Source organism: Cupressus sempervirens, chromosome 5 (assembly GCF_028749045.1).
Source record: "Cupressus sempervirens isolate cs-2001-9-10 chromosome 5, ASM2874904v1, whole genome shotgun sequence".
Classification (NCBI taxonomy): Eukaryota; Viridiplantae; Streptophyta; class Pinopsida; order Cupressales; family Cupressaceae; genus Cupressus; species Cupressus sempervirens.
The window spans coordinates 470,111,192-470,128,482 of record NC_143122.1 but is presented as its reverse complement, the minus strand read 5'-3'; the positions used below and the strand labels follow the sequence as shown (position 1 = coordinate 470,128,482).

The 17,291-nt window shown below is 36.3% G+C and overlaps 1 protein-coding gene across 2 annotated transcripts in view; it reads left to right on the top strand.

The window, feature by feature from the left end:
• Positions 1-754: 754 nt before the first annotated feature.
• PTAC6 (plastid transcriptionally active 6) overlaps positions 755-17,291 on the top strand; it is a 141,372-nt gene continuing 124,835 nt past the window's right edge. The window contains exon 1 of one of the 2 annotated variants that reach the window (XM_089831333.1): positions 755-1,465. In XM_089831333.1, coding sequence (XP_089687459.1) covers positions 905-1,465 — 561 coding nt within the window. In that variant the 5' untranslated portion in view covers positions 755-904. The remainder of the gene's footprint in view (positions 1,466-17,291) is intronic. The other variant, XM_089831334.1, reaches the window with a different exon arrangement.

Here is a 17,291-nt window from a genome sequence, read left to right as displayed (position 1 = left end):
ATATTGAGGGACTTATCGACATGGATTTTCCCACACTCTTCTTGGATGGTATTGCATTGCCAATAAAAACTCACTATCGTCAAGTTAAAATGCATGAATATGTAATACACTTAATGAGATTCCATGATAGAAGATTTGAAAGCCACCCAAGGCTTTTCTATTTTGTATTGCATCTAATAATGAGACATTGCAAGCACGAACTCTCGTCTATGTTTGTTAAGAAAAATCTAGATGATCACTCCATCCCAACCACCATTGAAAACCTTTGCATCCACAAACACAAATTTTCCAAAGCTCAATTATCTTAACGATTGATGTATTTCAGATCTTCCTTGTGGGGATCCCAAACGTATTGGAACAAATGTTGCATGGTGAGCTTTTAGATACGGTTACCCTATTAGGATCTACTCTATTCTTCATATTTAGTGTCACAAATACTAAATGACCAATGTTTTAATAATTATTTTCAAGTGGCATTCCATCTATCCTTCAAAGAAACAAATAACACATGCAAAAAAAATTAATACTAACTTGCATTCGATTTTCTTGTTCTTGTACCAAATGTTCGTAATTTTCTACCTAGAGAAACTAATGGTATAGATAAGAATGACAAATGAATTTAAGTATAAATCATATATGCTACCCAACTATTTATTATGTAACTATGATTATTTAATTTTTCTCTTTTACATTTTCTTTCATATTATATCAAAAAGAATATATGTAGGAAACCGTCTTATATAGACATGCACCCTTGTCACTATTGGCGTACCCCTTGCTCCTCCGGGTGCAAGTGCTAGTTAGTAGTTACAAAGCAAGCCAACTGAAGCATCATGCCATTTAAACATCCAACTGAAGAATGCTTACTGTTATATAATAAACAGTTCGGGTAGTGAGGAGGACAATGGCCGCCTCTACTTGTACTTCATGCCCAATTCACCTTATCCACTCACGCGCACCAGTTCTCTCTACCCCGCTCCATGTTCAAAGCTCAGTCATTTGCTCTCAATTTAAAATCTCTGTTAAATTTGTGTGCAAACACAACAGAGCAAATTCCTCTAACCGGTTATGGTCAAGCATATTTGAGAAGCAGCAGCAACGGCATAGCAGCAGTGGTAATGGCTTATTTGAGAACGCGAGGTGGAGAGTTCGATATGGCGAGGAGGACTTCGATAGCGGAGAGGGCTTGGGGGATAATCAAGGTGCACTGGACTTTGAGGAGGTAGATGATGAGGATACCCACATTTGGAAGGATTACGAGACTGATAACAGAGATGATACTTTAGGTTCTGATTTCAATACTCGTGAAAGTGAAAGTTTTATCGACACTCAAGGTTGGGAGAGCGAGATGGTAGTCCCCCATACCATAAACCAGAACGAGTTTCATAAAATTCAGCTCCTTCACTGTGATTTTTTCATTAGAAAGGTGCCTGACCCGGATGGTGATGTCTTCGACTTTAGAGAGGTCTTCTTACCCTCTGCACTCCTTGTTTCTTTTCATTTAGCTTTTTAAAAAAGTAAATCCATACAGCCGCTTACTGCACTTTCTAGCTTAGCATACATACCAGCCAATGCTTATTTAAGCTTGAAATACGTCAGGCCAAGAAACGATTGATTAATATACATTCTGATGAAATTTACTTGTTCAAATTATTGGGTGCTTTATTACGAATGTGTTTCTGGGTTATTGTCCATGGCATTCCTCTGTCTTAACTCTACACCAGGGCTTGCCTTATTCTTTCCTGTAACCATATTTTGTACATTATGTGGATTTGTCCACGATTATACTTTGAAAGTTACTGCTACTTCTCAGTAAAGCTCAGTTGATTGGTGGTCAGCCTTAGTTTAGTCGAAAATAAGTTATACGGCAGAAATTTCTAAGACCAATATAATAAAACTGAAAATATGTTGGGTATACACCAAAATGCTAGGAGTAACGTTACACATATCTTTCCTATTGCTATCGTTAACCATCAATATAGCAGCGTCTGAAAGACTGTGGTGTGCATTTATTATCGAATTGCAAGCTCGGTGATCAGATTACGTTAATAAGTGAGAACTTATTTCGCACCGTCGGATTCAATTCAGACTCAGCAGACCAAAAACATTCCAATTTTACAAAACTTGGCAACTTAACAAAATATATAAACCTTTTTAAAAAACATAAGTACCGAATGTCTTTAAAATAAAAAAGCAATAAAATGACTTTGAAAACAGAATTAGAGATTCTGAAAACAAAACACAGAACCCCAGATTTGTAGTGGTTAAACCAATATATTTGTCATGTTCTCAGATGCACAATATATAATCTGCACTAATTCTTATATACAATTGTTTAACTCTTCAAATATGAAGAGACAACGGAGGAACAGATAGAAAAGAGGAAACAAATGGTTAGATGACTTTTAGACTTCACAATTCTCAACAATCTCCTGCTTCAAGTCCAATGATATCCGTTGCATTTCCATTCTCAGTGTTACATTTCAATCAAGCCCGGAGAAGCTAAACAAGACTTTAGCTTCTCCAAATTTTGTTCACGAACACTTGAAACAAGTCTTCTCCAAGCTATGTAGGACTCAATAAAACTAAACAGCTGCATCTTGAATAACGAGTACCAAACGCTGCACTGGAACCTGTGAACAGTAGTCATCCATTTCTTCCCTCGACTCCTGTAACTCTTCATCTTCTGTTGGCTATGGTGAACCAGATGGAGCAAAACCCCATCTCACTTTTTCGATTTCCTATTACACTAATTACAAGCAACAGAATTTATGAATCGATACCCAGCCATGCCTCTCAATCATCATCTTTTTCAGTGAAAAGGGCATGCAAACTCTGAGTAGTGCCTTGTAAATCAACCCTGGCAGTGAATTGGCCTGATGGCTGAAATGTAGGATTATGCCATACTTGACTATGGTTTGCAAATTCATGTTGCTTTGCAATATCTTCTCTCAGTTGCAATTATTCTGATCGAGAACCTCCTTTATGAGAAAACCAATTACTTTGCAAGACATCTATTTTCCCCATGCCAGTAAACTGGAAAGCAATACCTGTTTGATAAATCAACCTCATGGAGCCCTCCTCTCATGGGTATTCCTACTGGCTCTTCAGCATTGCCATTGATTTCACCTGAATTGATTCCTGAATAGAACTACCTTCTAAGTTTTGCCCTGAGCTTGACTCGGGTTCAATTCCATGTGAAGTAATTGTTAAATTTCCACGTCCTCTTGGGCACTTGAAAAAATCTTAACTAGAAAAAAAAAGCTACTTCTTCTGCAAGAATCATGCCATACTTGACTACTATATGCAAATTCAAGTTGCTTTGCAACATCTTCTCTTAGAGGCAATTATTCTGATCGAGAAAATGCTATATGAGAAAACCAATGACCTTGTTAGACACATCTATTCTCCCCATTCCAGTAAACTGGAAAGCAATAGCTGTTTGATATATCAGCCTCATAGAGCCCTCCTTTCATGGGTACTCCTATTGGCTCTTCAGCATTGTTATTGATTTCACCTGAACTAATTCCTGAATGGAACTACCTTCTAACTTTTGCCCCAAGCTTGACTTGGGTTCAATTCCAAGTGAAGTAATTGTTAAATTTCCACTTTCTCTCAGGCATTTAAAAAAAAATCATATCTAGAAGAAAAACGCTACTTCTTCTGCAAAAATCATTCCATAGTTGACTACGGTATGCAAATTCAAGTTGCTTTGCAATATCTTCTCTCAGAGGCTATTATTCTGATCAACAACCTCCTATATGAGAAAACCAATGACCTTGCAAGACACATCTATTTGCCTCATGCCAGTAAGCTGGAAAGCAATACCTGTTTGATATATCAACCTCATAGAGCCCTCCTTTCATGGGTACTCCTACTGTCTCTTCAGCATTGTCATTGATTTTACTAGAACTAATTCCTGAATAGAACTACCTTCTTGCTTTTGCCCCGGCTTGACTTGGGTTCAATTCCATGTGAAGTAATTGTTAAATTTCAACTCCCTCTTGGACACTTGAAAAAAAAAGCTACTTCTTCTGCAAAAATCTTCCTCTATGATTTCCTTGGCAACAAATGGGCTCTTGTATTTATATAAGGATAACAAACCAACCACTTGGAACCTTCACTAATAGATCTTTAACTCTATCCATGCAGTGGTAAGCAAGAATGAAAGTTAAGCAAAGATGAAAGATATTTTTTGTTTTACATTCACAGTTAGGGAAATTACTTTATATTTGTTTGTAATGTATTGTAATGTCTATTTGAAGGTTTGGCGGGGCATTTTTTGGAATTTATTCAAAGTTAAATGCCAAATTAGAATTAAAAAAGACCTACAAAAATAGATGGGTTTGCCATGTTAAGATTGATTTGGTGGCAAATTTGGCCTGGGATCATCAAATTCCAGGCAAAGTTCAGAACCATGGACTACCCCCTGATGCAGGAGCATCATTTTGACATCTAGTTTTGGTTTGTTTATTTTGTTTTGCTTTCAATTTTTGTTAGATAAATGTCTAGTTTGTTTGTCTCCTGTTAAAAAACAAATAATTTGCAGTTATTGGAATTAGTTGAGAGTTCCTTGCATTTCCTTTTTGTTCTTTGGAAGGAATCGAGCCATTTAAGGGCAAATGTCTGTGTAGAGTTTCGGGGAGCAAAAAGGGAAGATTTAAGGGCAGAGTCCATTGCCAAGAAGCAAATACATTGAGAATATATTACAATGGAATCAACCTTGAAAAGAAAAGCCAGCAATCACATGGGAGAACAGATATAGCAGCAGCTGCATGGCAAATTTTAAAGGCTGGAAAGGGCTGCGTAGGATAATTTGGGCAGAAGAAGACAAACTACATTCGGAGCCTTGTGTATGTGGGATAGGAGGTAATATCTTCTAGTTGTGTGATGGAAATAGAACATAGGAGAGATTAGGGCAGATTAAAGGTAAAGAAAAATAATGTTGAGCATGAATGGCCATTAGAAGGCCAAGCTTAAATAAAATTATCTTTCCATGCATTGTGTTAAATTGAAACCAAAGAGACCTTGTGTTCATTTTGTTTTGAGTTCAAAATTTGAAGGTAGAAATAAGTTAATTCTTCCTCAGTTGATATTCGATCCCCAAATTCATGTCTCTTTAGTTAGTTATCGCTTGTATTAATGAGTTTCTGTCACCTTGAGGACAGCATTAGTTTTCCTTTGTTTCAAATTGAAATGGGTAGCCATTTATTAGTATCAATGCTAGAGAGTATGTGATTATTGATGCCATCATTTGGTATCAGAGCCTAAAAGATGTGGGAAGAGGAAGTTGAGAGCTTAGAAAGAAAAAAAAAAAATCAAGTAAAAGAAGCTAGTTATGGATTCTTCGAAAGATATGTGTGTTGTAGATTGACAGGCTAATGAGAAGAACCTAGGTACCAAAGGAGTGGGCAGTAAGGGAAAAGGGAGAGAAGCCTTAGGTGAGGTGTCAAGAAGAGAAAAGATTGGAAGATGCAGCAGAATGTTCAGCAATAAAGTCTCAAGAAGAAACACTAAATGAAAACAAATTTGAAGAAGCAATATTCAGAGTGGGATAGATAAATGTAAGAGCTGAGAAGAGATTTTGCAAGGTGTAAGCTTGTAATACAACAATGGCTAGAGGGAAGAAGATATGAATCTAGTTGGTGTTAGCCATTGAAAAATAAGTTGAAGTGGCCTGCAAAGAAGATTGTCAAGAAAACAAGGTAAAGAATGGCTGCCTTGAACGGAGAAGAGGAAGATATGAAGAAAGTCCCAAAGGGTTTGGACAACAGAGGCTTGCCGAGTCAACAGCATTTAGTAAAAGAGGTGAAGGAAGTTCTCATTGTGGAGAACATGAGGAAAGACAAGAAATAATGGAGAGAGGAAGAAGTGTAAAAAGAAACACTTAAAGAAAAGAGTAAAGAAAAGAGGAAAGTGTCATCAAAGGAGGTACTCATGGAGATATTTTGATCTCTTATTTTACTATCCAATGCTGTGTGCAAGCATGTGTATGTAGGAATGATTAGTTTTATAAGGGGGGTCAAGAATAAGACCTTAGAAATGTGGTGCAGGGGCACCCACATGAGGAAGTTGTTTAATCTTTGCATTTCCATATGTACATAAGTAACAAATGAATTTTCTTAAACTAAAAAGATAGAGCTATATTTTGAATTAAGAACAGATATGGAAACAATACTTCAACCAATTTACCGATGTGAACATCTTTAATTCCATTTCATGTGAAATTAACTGAATTAACATTCAACTAAAACAACAATCAACTGAAATAACTGATTTCTATCATCATTACATAAAGACGTTAACATTAATTCTATGATATTTGATATTCACAAAAGAAAGTAAATGCATAGTAAAGAATGGTACAAGAATATTCAAGATCTAACTAGAGAGTCTCATAATGGTTGTGCAAGCCTCGACTTTCAAATAAGAGGAGAAGCATTAGCTTAGGCTTAACCTCCCAACCGTGGACCATATCAATCCCCACACAATCTTTTGATAAGAAAGGCCCTCCCTACTCGGGGCTAGGCTTGGGGCACTATTAGTCCAGCCATCTAAGCAATACCAGTGTTTAGAATGTCTGCCTAGTAATAGACGGGCATGTCTGATTAATTGGCGCCACCAACATCATGTGATCTATAGAAGGTAAGCATGCCTTTAACGACCTTGGCTAAGGTTTTTGAATGAGTTTCTAATACCCGATCACCACCACTCGACTTACAGGGTAATTAGATGGACATGTATGAGCTATTGAATAGTTCTTTAAAAGTAATAAAACTATCATATCAATTCTGATTCCTGTTTCTTGTTCTTGCAGAACTTTCTTTCCACCTCTTAACCCTCTTTCTTGGCCAACCAGTTGGGTGAGTCCTAGGTGTCTGTTCATAGAGAATATCAATTCATTTGCTGAAACTCAGCTGATGGAATAATAATATTTTAGTACTAGCACAAAACAGTCCTCAAGACTTGAGGACTTCTCATAAGAAAACTTTAGAGGATTATAACTTGAATTTGAAAGACAAGCTGATTTGAAGAGGAAATCATAGCATGACCTATGTATTTGGTTTAGACTTGACATGGTGAGATAACTTGGTGTGCTCGATTGAATGAGCTATTTGATAGACTTAATTTACATCACAACCAAGCATTATTTGAAAATCCTTGAAACGACTCTTGCATCTATACTTTCAAATGTAGTACATATACCAAAATAAAGATTAGGAAAACTAATCATCTTTGATTAACTCCGAATGGTCGACTCTCGAAAGTCTGATTTTCAAATGCGGATTTCAGATTCAAAGACCATTTAAAAACAGGAACAGTAGCTCGAACTCTCTCCAATATCAGCCACAAGAAAGAAGGAAAGAAAAGAGAAGAGGGAATGGAAATAGAACTATAGTATCGGTGCTTGCTCTCAGACGTATGCTCAAGCATAAATCAAATGGGAATAATATAGAAGGCTCAAATAGAAGCCGTGGCTCTTGGTAACAGTTATAAAAAGATAATCGGCTTCTTGGTTCACCAATTTAAACAAGAAGATGCCAAGTGTACTCCTCGTCTCTTATAGAAACTTATAATTATGAGAAAAAGAGTTCGAAGTCTCCTTATTAAAGAAATAATTTATACTTTAATACATATATATTTGCACATTTATATGTTATTTTCAAACGGTGTCATCATGTTATTATTGTGTCCAAAGTTATACCTATTAGGATACACATATCTATATACGTGCATAATTGGGAGATTATTTTATATTCATGTCCTCCCAATGTATATACACACACACACACACACGCATGTTAATAGAGATGAGCTTGAATGATTTAATATTATGGTGGCACCATACTTTTTATACTTATGTGCGTGCGCGCACACACACATATTTATATAATGAAATGATAAGAATGCCAACATAAACCATTTAAAGGTATCTGTTTTGATCATGTTAAAATGTTTAATGTTTTATTGATTGTCCAATGGCTCATGCGTGTCCAATGTATGTACCCTGTTATGCAGTTGCTAGGTCCTTACCAAGGTATTTAGAGGTCATACCCGTCGATTGGATAAATGGACTAAGGTTTTGCCCCATTCTGTAGATCCCGTTAAGCAATGCTTCCCTCCATCATCTGTTGTTGCAACCACCCATGCAACATTTTCCATGATCATAACAAATTCCCATGATAAATCCATATCAACATATAACATAGATAGTAGCAAAGAAATTAGTTAATTACCATCATTCAGAAACAAGCAATTGCTAACTACCATCATCAACATATGACAAGTAACGGCTAACTACCTTCATCAACATATGATAAGTAATGGCTAACTACCATAATAAATAATTATACATAATAATTGATAACAACCAATTCCATATGAAACAATAGTCATATATAACTACCCTTTTCACATGAACAAGAAAAAAAACAATAGTTTTAAACTAATCATCTCAATGGCTATAATAATTTTTAAATAGGTCAAAATTTTGGGGTGTAACAACATAGACCATCACACATATTAGATAGATCATGTCATGTCCATGCATAGTAGGATATGTTAGTGAGTCACTTGTTTTCATCATTGTTGTAATAAAGGTCTATTTTGTAAGGCATTGGCATGCTTGACATCTTTATAAGCCATCATGACCAAATTGATAAGTTGGCCTATGAGCATGTAGTTAGGGTAGATACCTCATTATAAAGCTCATTTAAATGTTTTTAGTGTGTTTATATTGTAGAGGATTCATTTTTGTTCAAATATGTCAAACTATTGTCAAAGTTGAAAAAATATAACTTGACAACATTGTGAAAGTTGCAAAATAGCAACTTATGAGTCGTAAAGGGGAAGATGAATAGACTTGGCACCTTAATAGGAATCCCAAGCATAAAATCATTCATAAAGTTATGTCAAAACATTGTAAAAAGGAATGAATGAGAGATTGGAATGAGATTTGGGTTGTTGAGAAAAGAAAGGCTTTTAAAATTCTGAATTTTTCATTGAAAGGTTGCTGCTGTCTGGTTCTCACGTGTGTGTATGGCCTGGATAAGGTTTGAAACCTATATGGTTGGAAAGAACTTCGAGTTAACTTTCCAATGAATCTAGTTGGAGGTTCTAACTCATCCGTTCGTGGGAGAAAAGTGAAATTTATTGAATAGTAGTTGAAATTTTGAGTATTGTTTTTCACATTTTTTTTCCTATTTCCAACTTTGGCATGTGTATGTATGGAAGGATGAATGATGTAGGAGTATCTTGGGGTAGTTGGCTATCCTACATGATTAAGGGATTTTTGTGGAGTTGAGTAGACCTATTTGGGTCTTGGGTAATTAATTTTGATGTATTTAATATGTATTTTAAGCCTTTAAAGGCATTTGATATTTAATTTCTGTTGGAGGCCGACATGTGGCTCTTCAAGTAGTTAATGTAAGGGATATTTAATTTTTAGCTTACTAGGCCAACTTGTGGCTTAGGTTGGTATGAGTAGGGGTTGTGGTGAAGTTTTTAGTCATTATTCATCCATCTCAGAGAAGAGGAGATGGTAGAGGAGTGAATTTTGAGAGGAGTTAGTAGCTGAGGCTTGAGAAACAAGGAGATTGCTTGGTGGGGTTGCGAGTACCAGTTAGATCTTCCTTCGAGGTTTCTACCAGAGTGTGGATGTAGACTAGCTAGGGTTTGGATTAGATCTCAAGGGATCTTGTAGAACTATTACTTGCTTTGTATTTGGCCGTAACTGGGAAGGCCTTACAAGCTAACACATTGCATGTAATCAGTTATTTTATGAATAAAGAGTTGTGATTTGATACCGGATCTTGCATTGTTGTTTATCTTCCATTGTGTGTTTATTTATTGGGGGCTAGGACATCTCCTTTGGGGATTCTCTTACCTTGCGCTGCATCAAGTGGTATTAGAGCAAAGGTTATTTCTGAGTGTGTAGATTGAGCACCAAAGTTGAGGTAGTTTGCACTAGGATCTTGATCTCGGAGGGTTTTGCGAAAATCTTGGAAGATGCCTCTAAGAAGTTTGGACCCTAGGGCAAATGATGATCATAGTGATGCTGTGGAGGAAAGGATCTTGGAGAAGATTAGAGCAAAATTCAGATCTAAGATTGCATTGATGAAGAGTGACATGATTGCTGAAATTGTGAGTGCTTTAGGTGGTGTACCTCGGCATGTGAGTACTGAAGATGGTTATGATGAAGTTGCTGACACCAAAGAGGAACGAAGTTTTGAGACAATAATCTTCATCATTGTTTATGTTATTCTGGATAGCTTGTTTCAAGTGCTAGAACACAACTCAAAGTGCAAAGTTTTACCAGAGCCAATACTAAAAGGTGATTACTATGCGAGAACTAGAAGATACTTTAGAAGCTTCATCAAAGTTACAAAAATCAGAACTCATAGTTCAGTGGTAGGATGGTTCAGATGGATTCTATGTGGGTGCCAAGTAGGACTGCAAAGTCATTAACCAAACACATGGATCGTTGGCAAGAGAAAAATTGTCAAGTATTTCAATTTCATTGGCAGCCACAAATGTCATAGATGTATTTTCTCACAAAGATGACAGAAGTTTGCAGCAATGTGATGATGGTGATAAAGTAGGGAAGGTAGGAAAAGAAAAGCATCAACTATCACAACTTCCTGAGCATCCAATGATAAAGGAATCAGTTCCTTTTCTGCCACCAATATCAGATTGTTAAAATAAATTTCTGTTGTAAGATGTCTCTATGAGTAATTACAAAAGGGATGAAAGGCAAGTCAATAGGCAACCCATCGTGGGTTATAGTAATCCTAAAGAAAGAGTTGAATATTTTGGACCATGGGTGACCCAATTAGCAGATATAAGAACAGAAATACTCAACATTTACAAAGAGTATCAAAAACCTCCTACCCGAATTCAAAATGACTTATCATTCAGTGATTACTTGGACTTTCATCTAGAGCAACAAAATAAGACTGATATGGCAAAATGAAAGTATTTGGAATTGGCTCAGGATCTCCTTGCAAAAGATCAATGCAAAGATGTGTATAAAGAATTTTCGGTAGATCAAAATCATGGAATAGAGGGTCTTGAGAAAGAAGAACAGTCAACTACCATTGATTTGTAGCCTTCTCGTGATCATGTAGAAGATGTTACACAAGGTGCAAGTTTCTACGTTGGTGATTTGGAGGTTAGCTTTGACAAGCAGGTTGGTGAGGTTGGTTGCACACGAGGTAATAACAGATTGGAATCTTTGTATGATGAACCATATATTTCTGACACCTGTGACATGAATCTAGAGGAACAACCTAAGATGACGCTACAAGACGATGAACTGCTTCAACATGACAATAATGAAATGCATACCTTAAAGAACTAGCTGAAGGTTAGTGAAGACTTGTTTGTGGCATCTTTGGTATGTTATGACAACACTCACAAGTTGGTTGAGGATCTCTATAGGAAGACTCAAAGGGAATTGGAAGGAGATTGGCTGGTTGGTGATTTGCGTGGTCAATACAACTTTCAAAACTATGAAATCAGATTATTTATATTTGCTGTCCGATAGGGATTATATTCTTGAGGTTGTTGAAATATATGCTGATCAGTCAAATAGATAAAATAATGAGATTAAGGAGCTCAAAAGGGAGCTTAAGTATGCTCGTGAGGCATTGGATGAAACTCAGTTTTCTCTTCAAGAAGCAGAAAATCAGATTAGGATCAAGAATCACTCTTGGGAACATGAGAGAAAAGAGAGGCAGGAGTTTTTCCAAGAAGTCATAGATAAACTTGATAGCATTCAACAAATGTATGACTTGGATAGCTGCCCCAAACAATCAAGTACCAAAACTTTAGATCACATTCAGATTGTCGATAATCCTTTGTCTGAAATAGATGCGGATTGGATTTTCGATAATTCCCTTTTTGTGATAAGTGAGGGAACTCCTGTTGATTGTCATGAAGAAGATGATTCTGATTTTAGAATATGGAATCTTGGTACAATTCCTAGCAGTGAATCTAGGTCATAGGATGGGAGTAGTGATTTGACTACTGTCGCTTGTCATTGAATCAGTCCAAATATGGTTTCTGATTTCACCCCATATAGGAGTTGGATGGATTTCTTGCATTAGCCATCGGATAAATCTTGGTGGAGTATTGATGAGAGTTATGTTTCAGTCACAAGGAACGGATTTTCAGTGTCACTCTTATTCATAGTACCTATGTACTCTGAGGTTCTCCAGATTGATGATGACAATATGGTATTTGATGCGCCCATGGTGTTATTTTCAATTTTTGAGCGGCTTGTTTCTTACATCATCTATTTAGGTTGGGTTGTCACCATCTACTGAGTTATGCATAGTTCATTGATACATTCCTACCTTATCATATCAGCTGGTTATGACAACAGGGTTTGGGATCCAGGTGTTGATCGTATGTACCTATGGCTTGTTGAGGACTTGGTTGTAGTTCTATTCAGTTTGAGGCTAGATGTAGTGATGATTAGAGTTGTCCAGTTTACAGGTGCAATGTTTCTTCATAGAGTTATATGGGATCTAGGGATCCGATTAACGAATGGATTACAAAGTGACACCTTGTTTCGCAGTATGGCCAGATTTGTTTTCAGTTTGGGCTGCAAAGCTACCTACAGATTCATATGGGATCCTGCTCTTGATTGCTTGAGGAGAAGCAATTTCAAGGAGGGGAGATTTGTAATGTCTTGTTTTTGGGACATTAGAAAAGTTAAAGACATATTTGTGTAATATTAAAATTGACTTGGAGAGCATGGACTCAAATTATAAAAGGTCAATTTAATATTATAAAGTGGGCTAAATAGGACAAAGAGAGATAAGATGAAAGGCCAGGAAGGGAGTCGAAGAGTCACAACTGTGAAGATAAAAGGAGATGAGACTCATTCATTTGGCATGCTTAGTTTATGATTTAGATTTCATCTTTCTCTCTTGCGAGAGTTAGTTGGAAAGCTTCAGCTTTCAGTCAGTACGAGGACATAGCCCCTCGTGCCAGTAGACAGTGGACACAAACCCATTGTTCGTGGAGACATCACTTCAGGTGTCTTTGTCATGTCCCCTATTTTTTCCAGTAAAATTCAATAATATAATGAGTCAAAGAAATAATAAATTTTATAATCATAATTGTAATAATAAACAAGAGAACATAATATGATAATAATATTATACTAATAACAAGAAGGAATATCATAATAAAAGATGATTATAATAAAATATAATACTATTAAAAAGGTGATATAAGATAATGTTAAATAAACATAATACCTTATTAATCAAAGGTTAAATGTAATGTAATCTAAATTATACATATAATTATAGTTGAAGAATTATTAAACTAATATTAATAATTGCTCCTGATCGGTCATGTCTTTTGAGAATAATATGGATTGGGTATATAAGGAGAATGAATTTAAAAAGGAGGAGATGAGAAAATCTGATAGAAAAGATATGGAAACTTGGAAAATAACCAATACTATTAAGGCTTTTAGAACAATGTCCTTATTTTCTAAATTGGAGGAATTGGGGACATTACAGTCTTGTGTGCGCTTACAGGTTCTTCTCTTAGTATTCCAATTTGACTGTAAAATTGTGTTTAAGATTGGGTTCTGAATGCTGGTTATTGTATTGCTGTTGTATAATGCAATAACGTGTTTTCAAGGAATTTTATGAGAGTTTTACTGGTTTTATGTTGTTGGTTGTAAAGCATTTTCATATGCCTAAATCCTAAATATTATTATGAAAGAACGAGTTAATATCTACTAGAGTTTCTACAGGGTTCTATTATGTTTTGTAATACATCTGCATATGTTTAAGGTTTGAATATATTTTGAAAAAAGAAATCGAGTAAATATCTGATTTGGGATATTTCAAAATATAATATCCTAGTTGGATTATCTCCCCATTTTTTACTAGAATAATTTTTAGAATATAAACAAGTAAATTATGCAATGAAGATCAACAATATTAACCGATATATTCTTAGAGAAATTACTCAAAATATAATTGCATTATAATATTCAGCAATATAATAACAATCCAATCGTAAAAACAATGATAACAACCACTTTGGATAACCAGAAATGAACTTGAAGTGCAATTGTTAACTTTGTCATGAATTCATCACAAAGATGAATCAGGGTTACGCCCAATTCACCCAAGAATATCCTGAGGGTTGGCATCCTCAGATTCCTGAATAGAAGTTGAGGCTTTTTTAATTTCTTCAGGATAAATCTCAGAGCAAATCAATATCCAAGCATGCTGAAAATGAACTCCTTAGCCTTCCTTCTTTTATGCTCAAAACGATGACCCTTCAGTTTCCTTCTCTTGATCTTCCATCTTTTTCATTCTTGTTACCTTCAAACCACTTTATAATATTAATTTTACCTATTTTATAAATGTGCATTAAGCTCCCTTAAGCCAAAATTAATATTTTATGTATTTGACTTCAGAATGCCTAATATCCCCAAAAGGGGACATTACAAGTCCTCCCTCCTCGAGATTGCTTGTCCTCAAGCAATTGGTACCGGGATCCCGTACAAATCTGCAAGTAGCCTTGAAGCCCAATTTGAAAATTATTGCTACACCCATATGCTGTGCTACTCTTATTGGAACTGCTCCAAGCTAGATTGTATAACAACTTGTCCTAATCCTCAAAAGGTAAAGCACTCATCCTATCAACTCCCAAATCCCAAACCAATCTATCTATCCGATCTTGGGAATATATGCATATCATCCTACCATCTTCTCTGGAAATAACCCCATCATTGTAGTCTTGTGACCAAGTCTCAACACTCATGTGTACACCTGGGTCCTAAATCCTGCAATCAATCTTATCCTCATCGTGTAAATCAATAAGATCTTCTTCCTCCAATTCTAAAAGTGGGTTATCAAATGTCCAGTCAGCATCAAACTCAAACAAGGAATTATCTACCAGTTGAAAGTGATCCAAAATTTTGTTACTAGATTTCTTGGGCAATCTATCCAAGTTATAGATCCGCTGAATGCTATCCAATTCCTTAATCACTTCTTGTAAAAAATTATGCCTTCTCCTGTTCCCTAGATTGTTTGATTACAACAATATAATTTTTGCTTCATGAAGAGCAACCAGTGTATTATCCAATGCCTCCAGAGCAATATTAAGCTCCTTGTTGAGCCTATAAACTCATCCTCTTCTTCCCTCAATTGCCTAGCATATATTCCAACAACCTTTATGATGGAATCTCTGTCTAAAAGTAGACATAAGTAATCTGATTTCAAAGTCTCCAAGGCTACTATAACCCTTTGTAATTCAGCAACGTCAGGATCACTTTCCATTCCATTTTGCCTTTTTTCCATTTGTGCCTTCCTATAGAAATCCTCAACGCTCTTGTGAGTATCATCATAACACACTAAGGTTGCAACAGTCATATCTTCATCAACTTTCAGCTGAGTCTTCAAAAATTGCTTGTCATCTTTGCCATTATGAAGTTCATTTTCTGATTGGTCATCCAAAACATCATCATCCTTGAAGGCCATCTTTGTTTGGTCCTCTGAATCACAATCATGCATAAGTGAGTTCTGATATAAGAAACACATGACTCATCATATGTCTGAAACTCCCTATTTGATTGATTTGTGTGCAAAGGCAAGGGTGCTGCTATGCCATTAAACAATTCCTCATGACATGAAGTTTGGACCTGGTAAACCTCTTTAGAATCATCCATCATGCCCTCACTTTGAGTATGACTATCTGTAATAGAATGTTTGTCAATTTCGATCTTTATGCCCCCAATTTAGAGTCTTGAATGTCCCATACCTTTGTCCATAGTTGAATTCATGTCATCTCCATTGCTGGTCTGTTTTTCTTTGGTTATCCCATCACCACATACATGATCAGGTCTCCATGTTTGGTGACGTGTGAAACAGATCTACTCTCTCCTCATTTGATTCTTGCTCATTTTTGGAGATGCTGCAACCTTTATGCTTGTTATTAGGTGATCTCCAGTTATAAACTGCTTGAACCTTTCAATTTTATGCTCAATCAATTTTCTAGAGAATTCATGCACGGTTGGTGATACGTGGTATGCATGCAAGCTTTCACATTATAGGATGATGCTCCCTAATTTCAGTCAAGAAACATTGAAATACTTGATGAATCATATCATTGCATTCAAGGTCAATCATAATGGAAAACGATCTGACCTTTGTCATAATATATATGATCTTAACCCTCTTAGCATAGGGACGACCTTTGTCATCATGCAACCCGTGTAAGCTCTTCACAATCAGCTGAAAAACTTCCCTCAACACATCATCATTATAGGCTGCTATAGGAGCTGTTATCCATGTAATCTCACTGAGACATGAAGCCACCGCGAGCCTAATATCACTATATGGATGCTGATGCAGAGGCTTGAAGAACTCCACAAATTGGACAACAAGACATCACACCTTGTAAAACAATCCCAAGGTCTCACCATGTACCCAAGGGAATCCACTTGCTCCAAGAGGTCAAATGACTTCCAAATGACACAAGACCAACCACAAGACTTCCTAGGGTCCCAACAAACCCCAAACAACTTGTCTTGACTGGTTACAAGTTCCCTTTTAAGCCTCTTGATCAGATATCTCAAAATGAGTTACTAACCCCAAGCAATCCTGCCTAGTAGCCTTGTGTTTCCTGATTTTTGGACTTTTGGACCAGACTTTACAAAACAATTGAAGATTAAATTGTGGATTCAGATACCCATTTTGAAGTTACACAACATATGTGAAAATGGAGTATTACTCTTCCGGACCAACTCTGCATAAAATTGCTGATTCCAGTATTGCCACTAGGCCTAATTGGGCCACTTTACAAAGGAACTACCAAAAATACGTATCCCCAGACACTAACTTTCAGCAATCCCTATTTATACCCCAAAACAAAGGATTATGGTATTGATTTTCACCCAGCAACTTCCCATATGGTCAAACTCAAAATCCCTCACCAAATGGCTCCAAAAACTAGGGCCTTCTAGTTTTCGCCCTTCCACTTGTTGATGCGAGTTTTGTATCACTTACATAACATATTAGTAATTGAATATCTGATACAGAGTATCAAACATACAATTCCTCTCTTGAAAAGTTATTGCTTATGGGATATGAGAATAACTCCGATGTTCCTTATTCTTGTGGATACTCGCTCAGTTTTATTGATGTGATTTGCTGGTAATCACGTAGGTGGCCTTAACGCTATTCATTCGAGGATGACTTGGGCTTTTGGTGAGATGGTGATGATTTTGTATGAGTACCAGGTGATGTTGATGG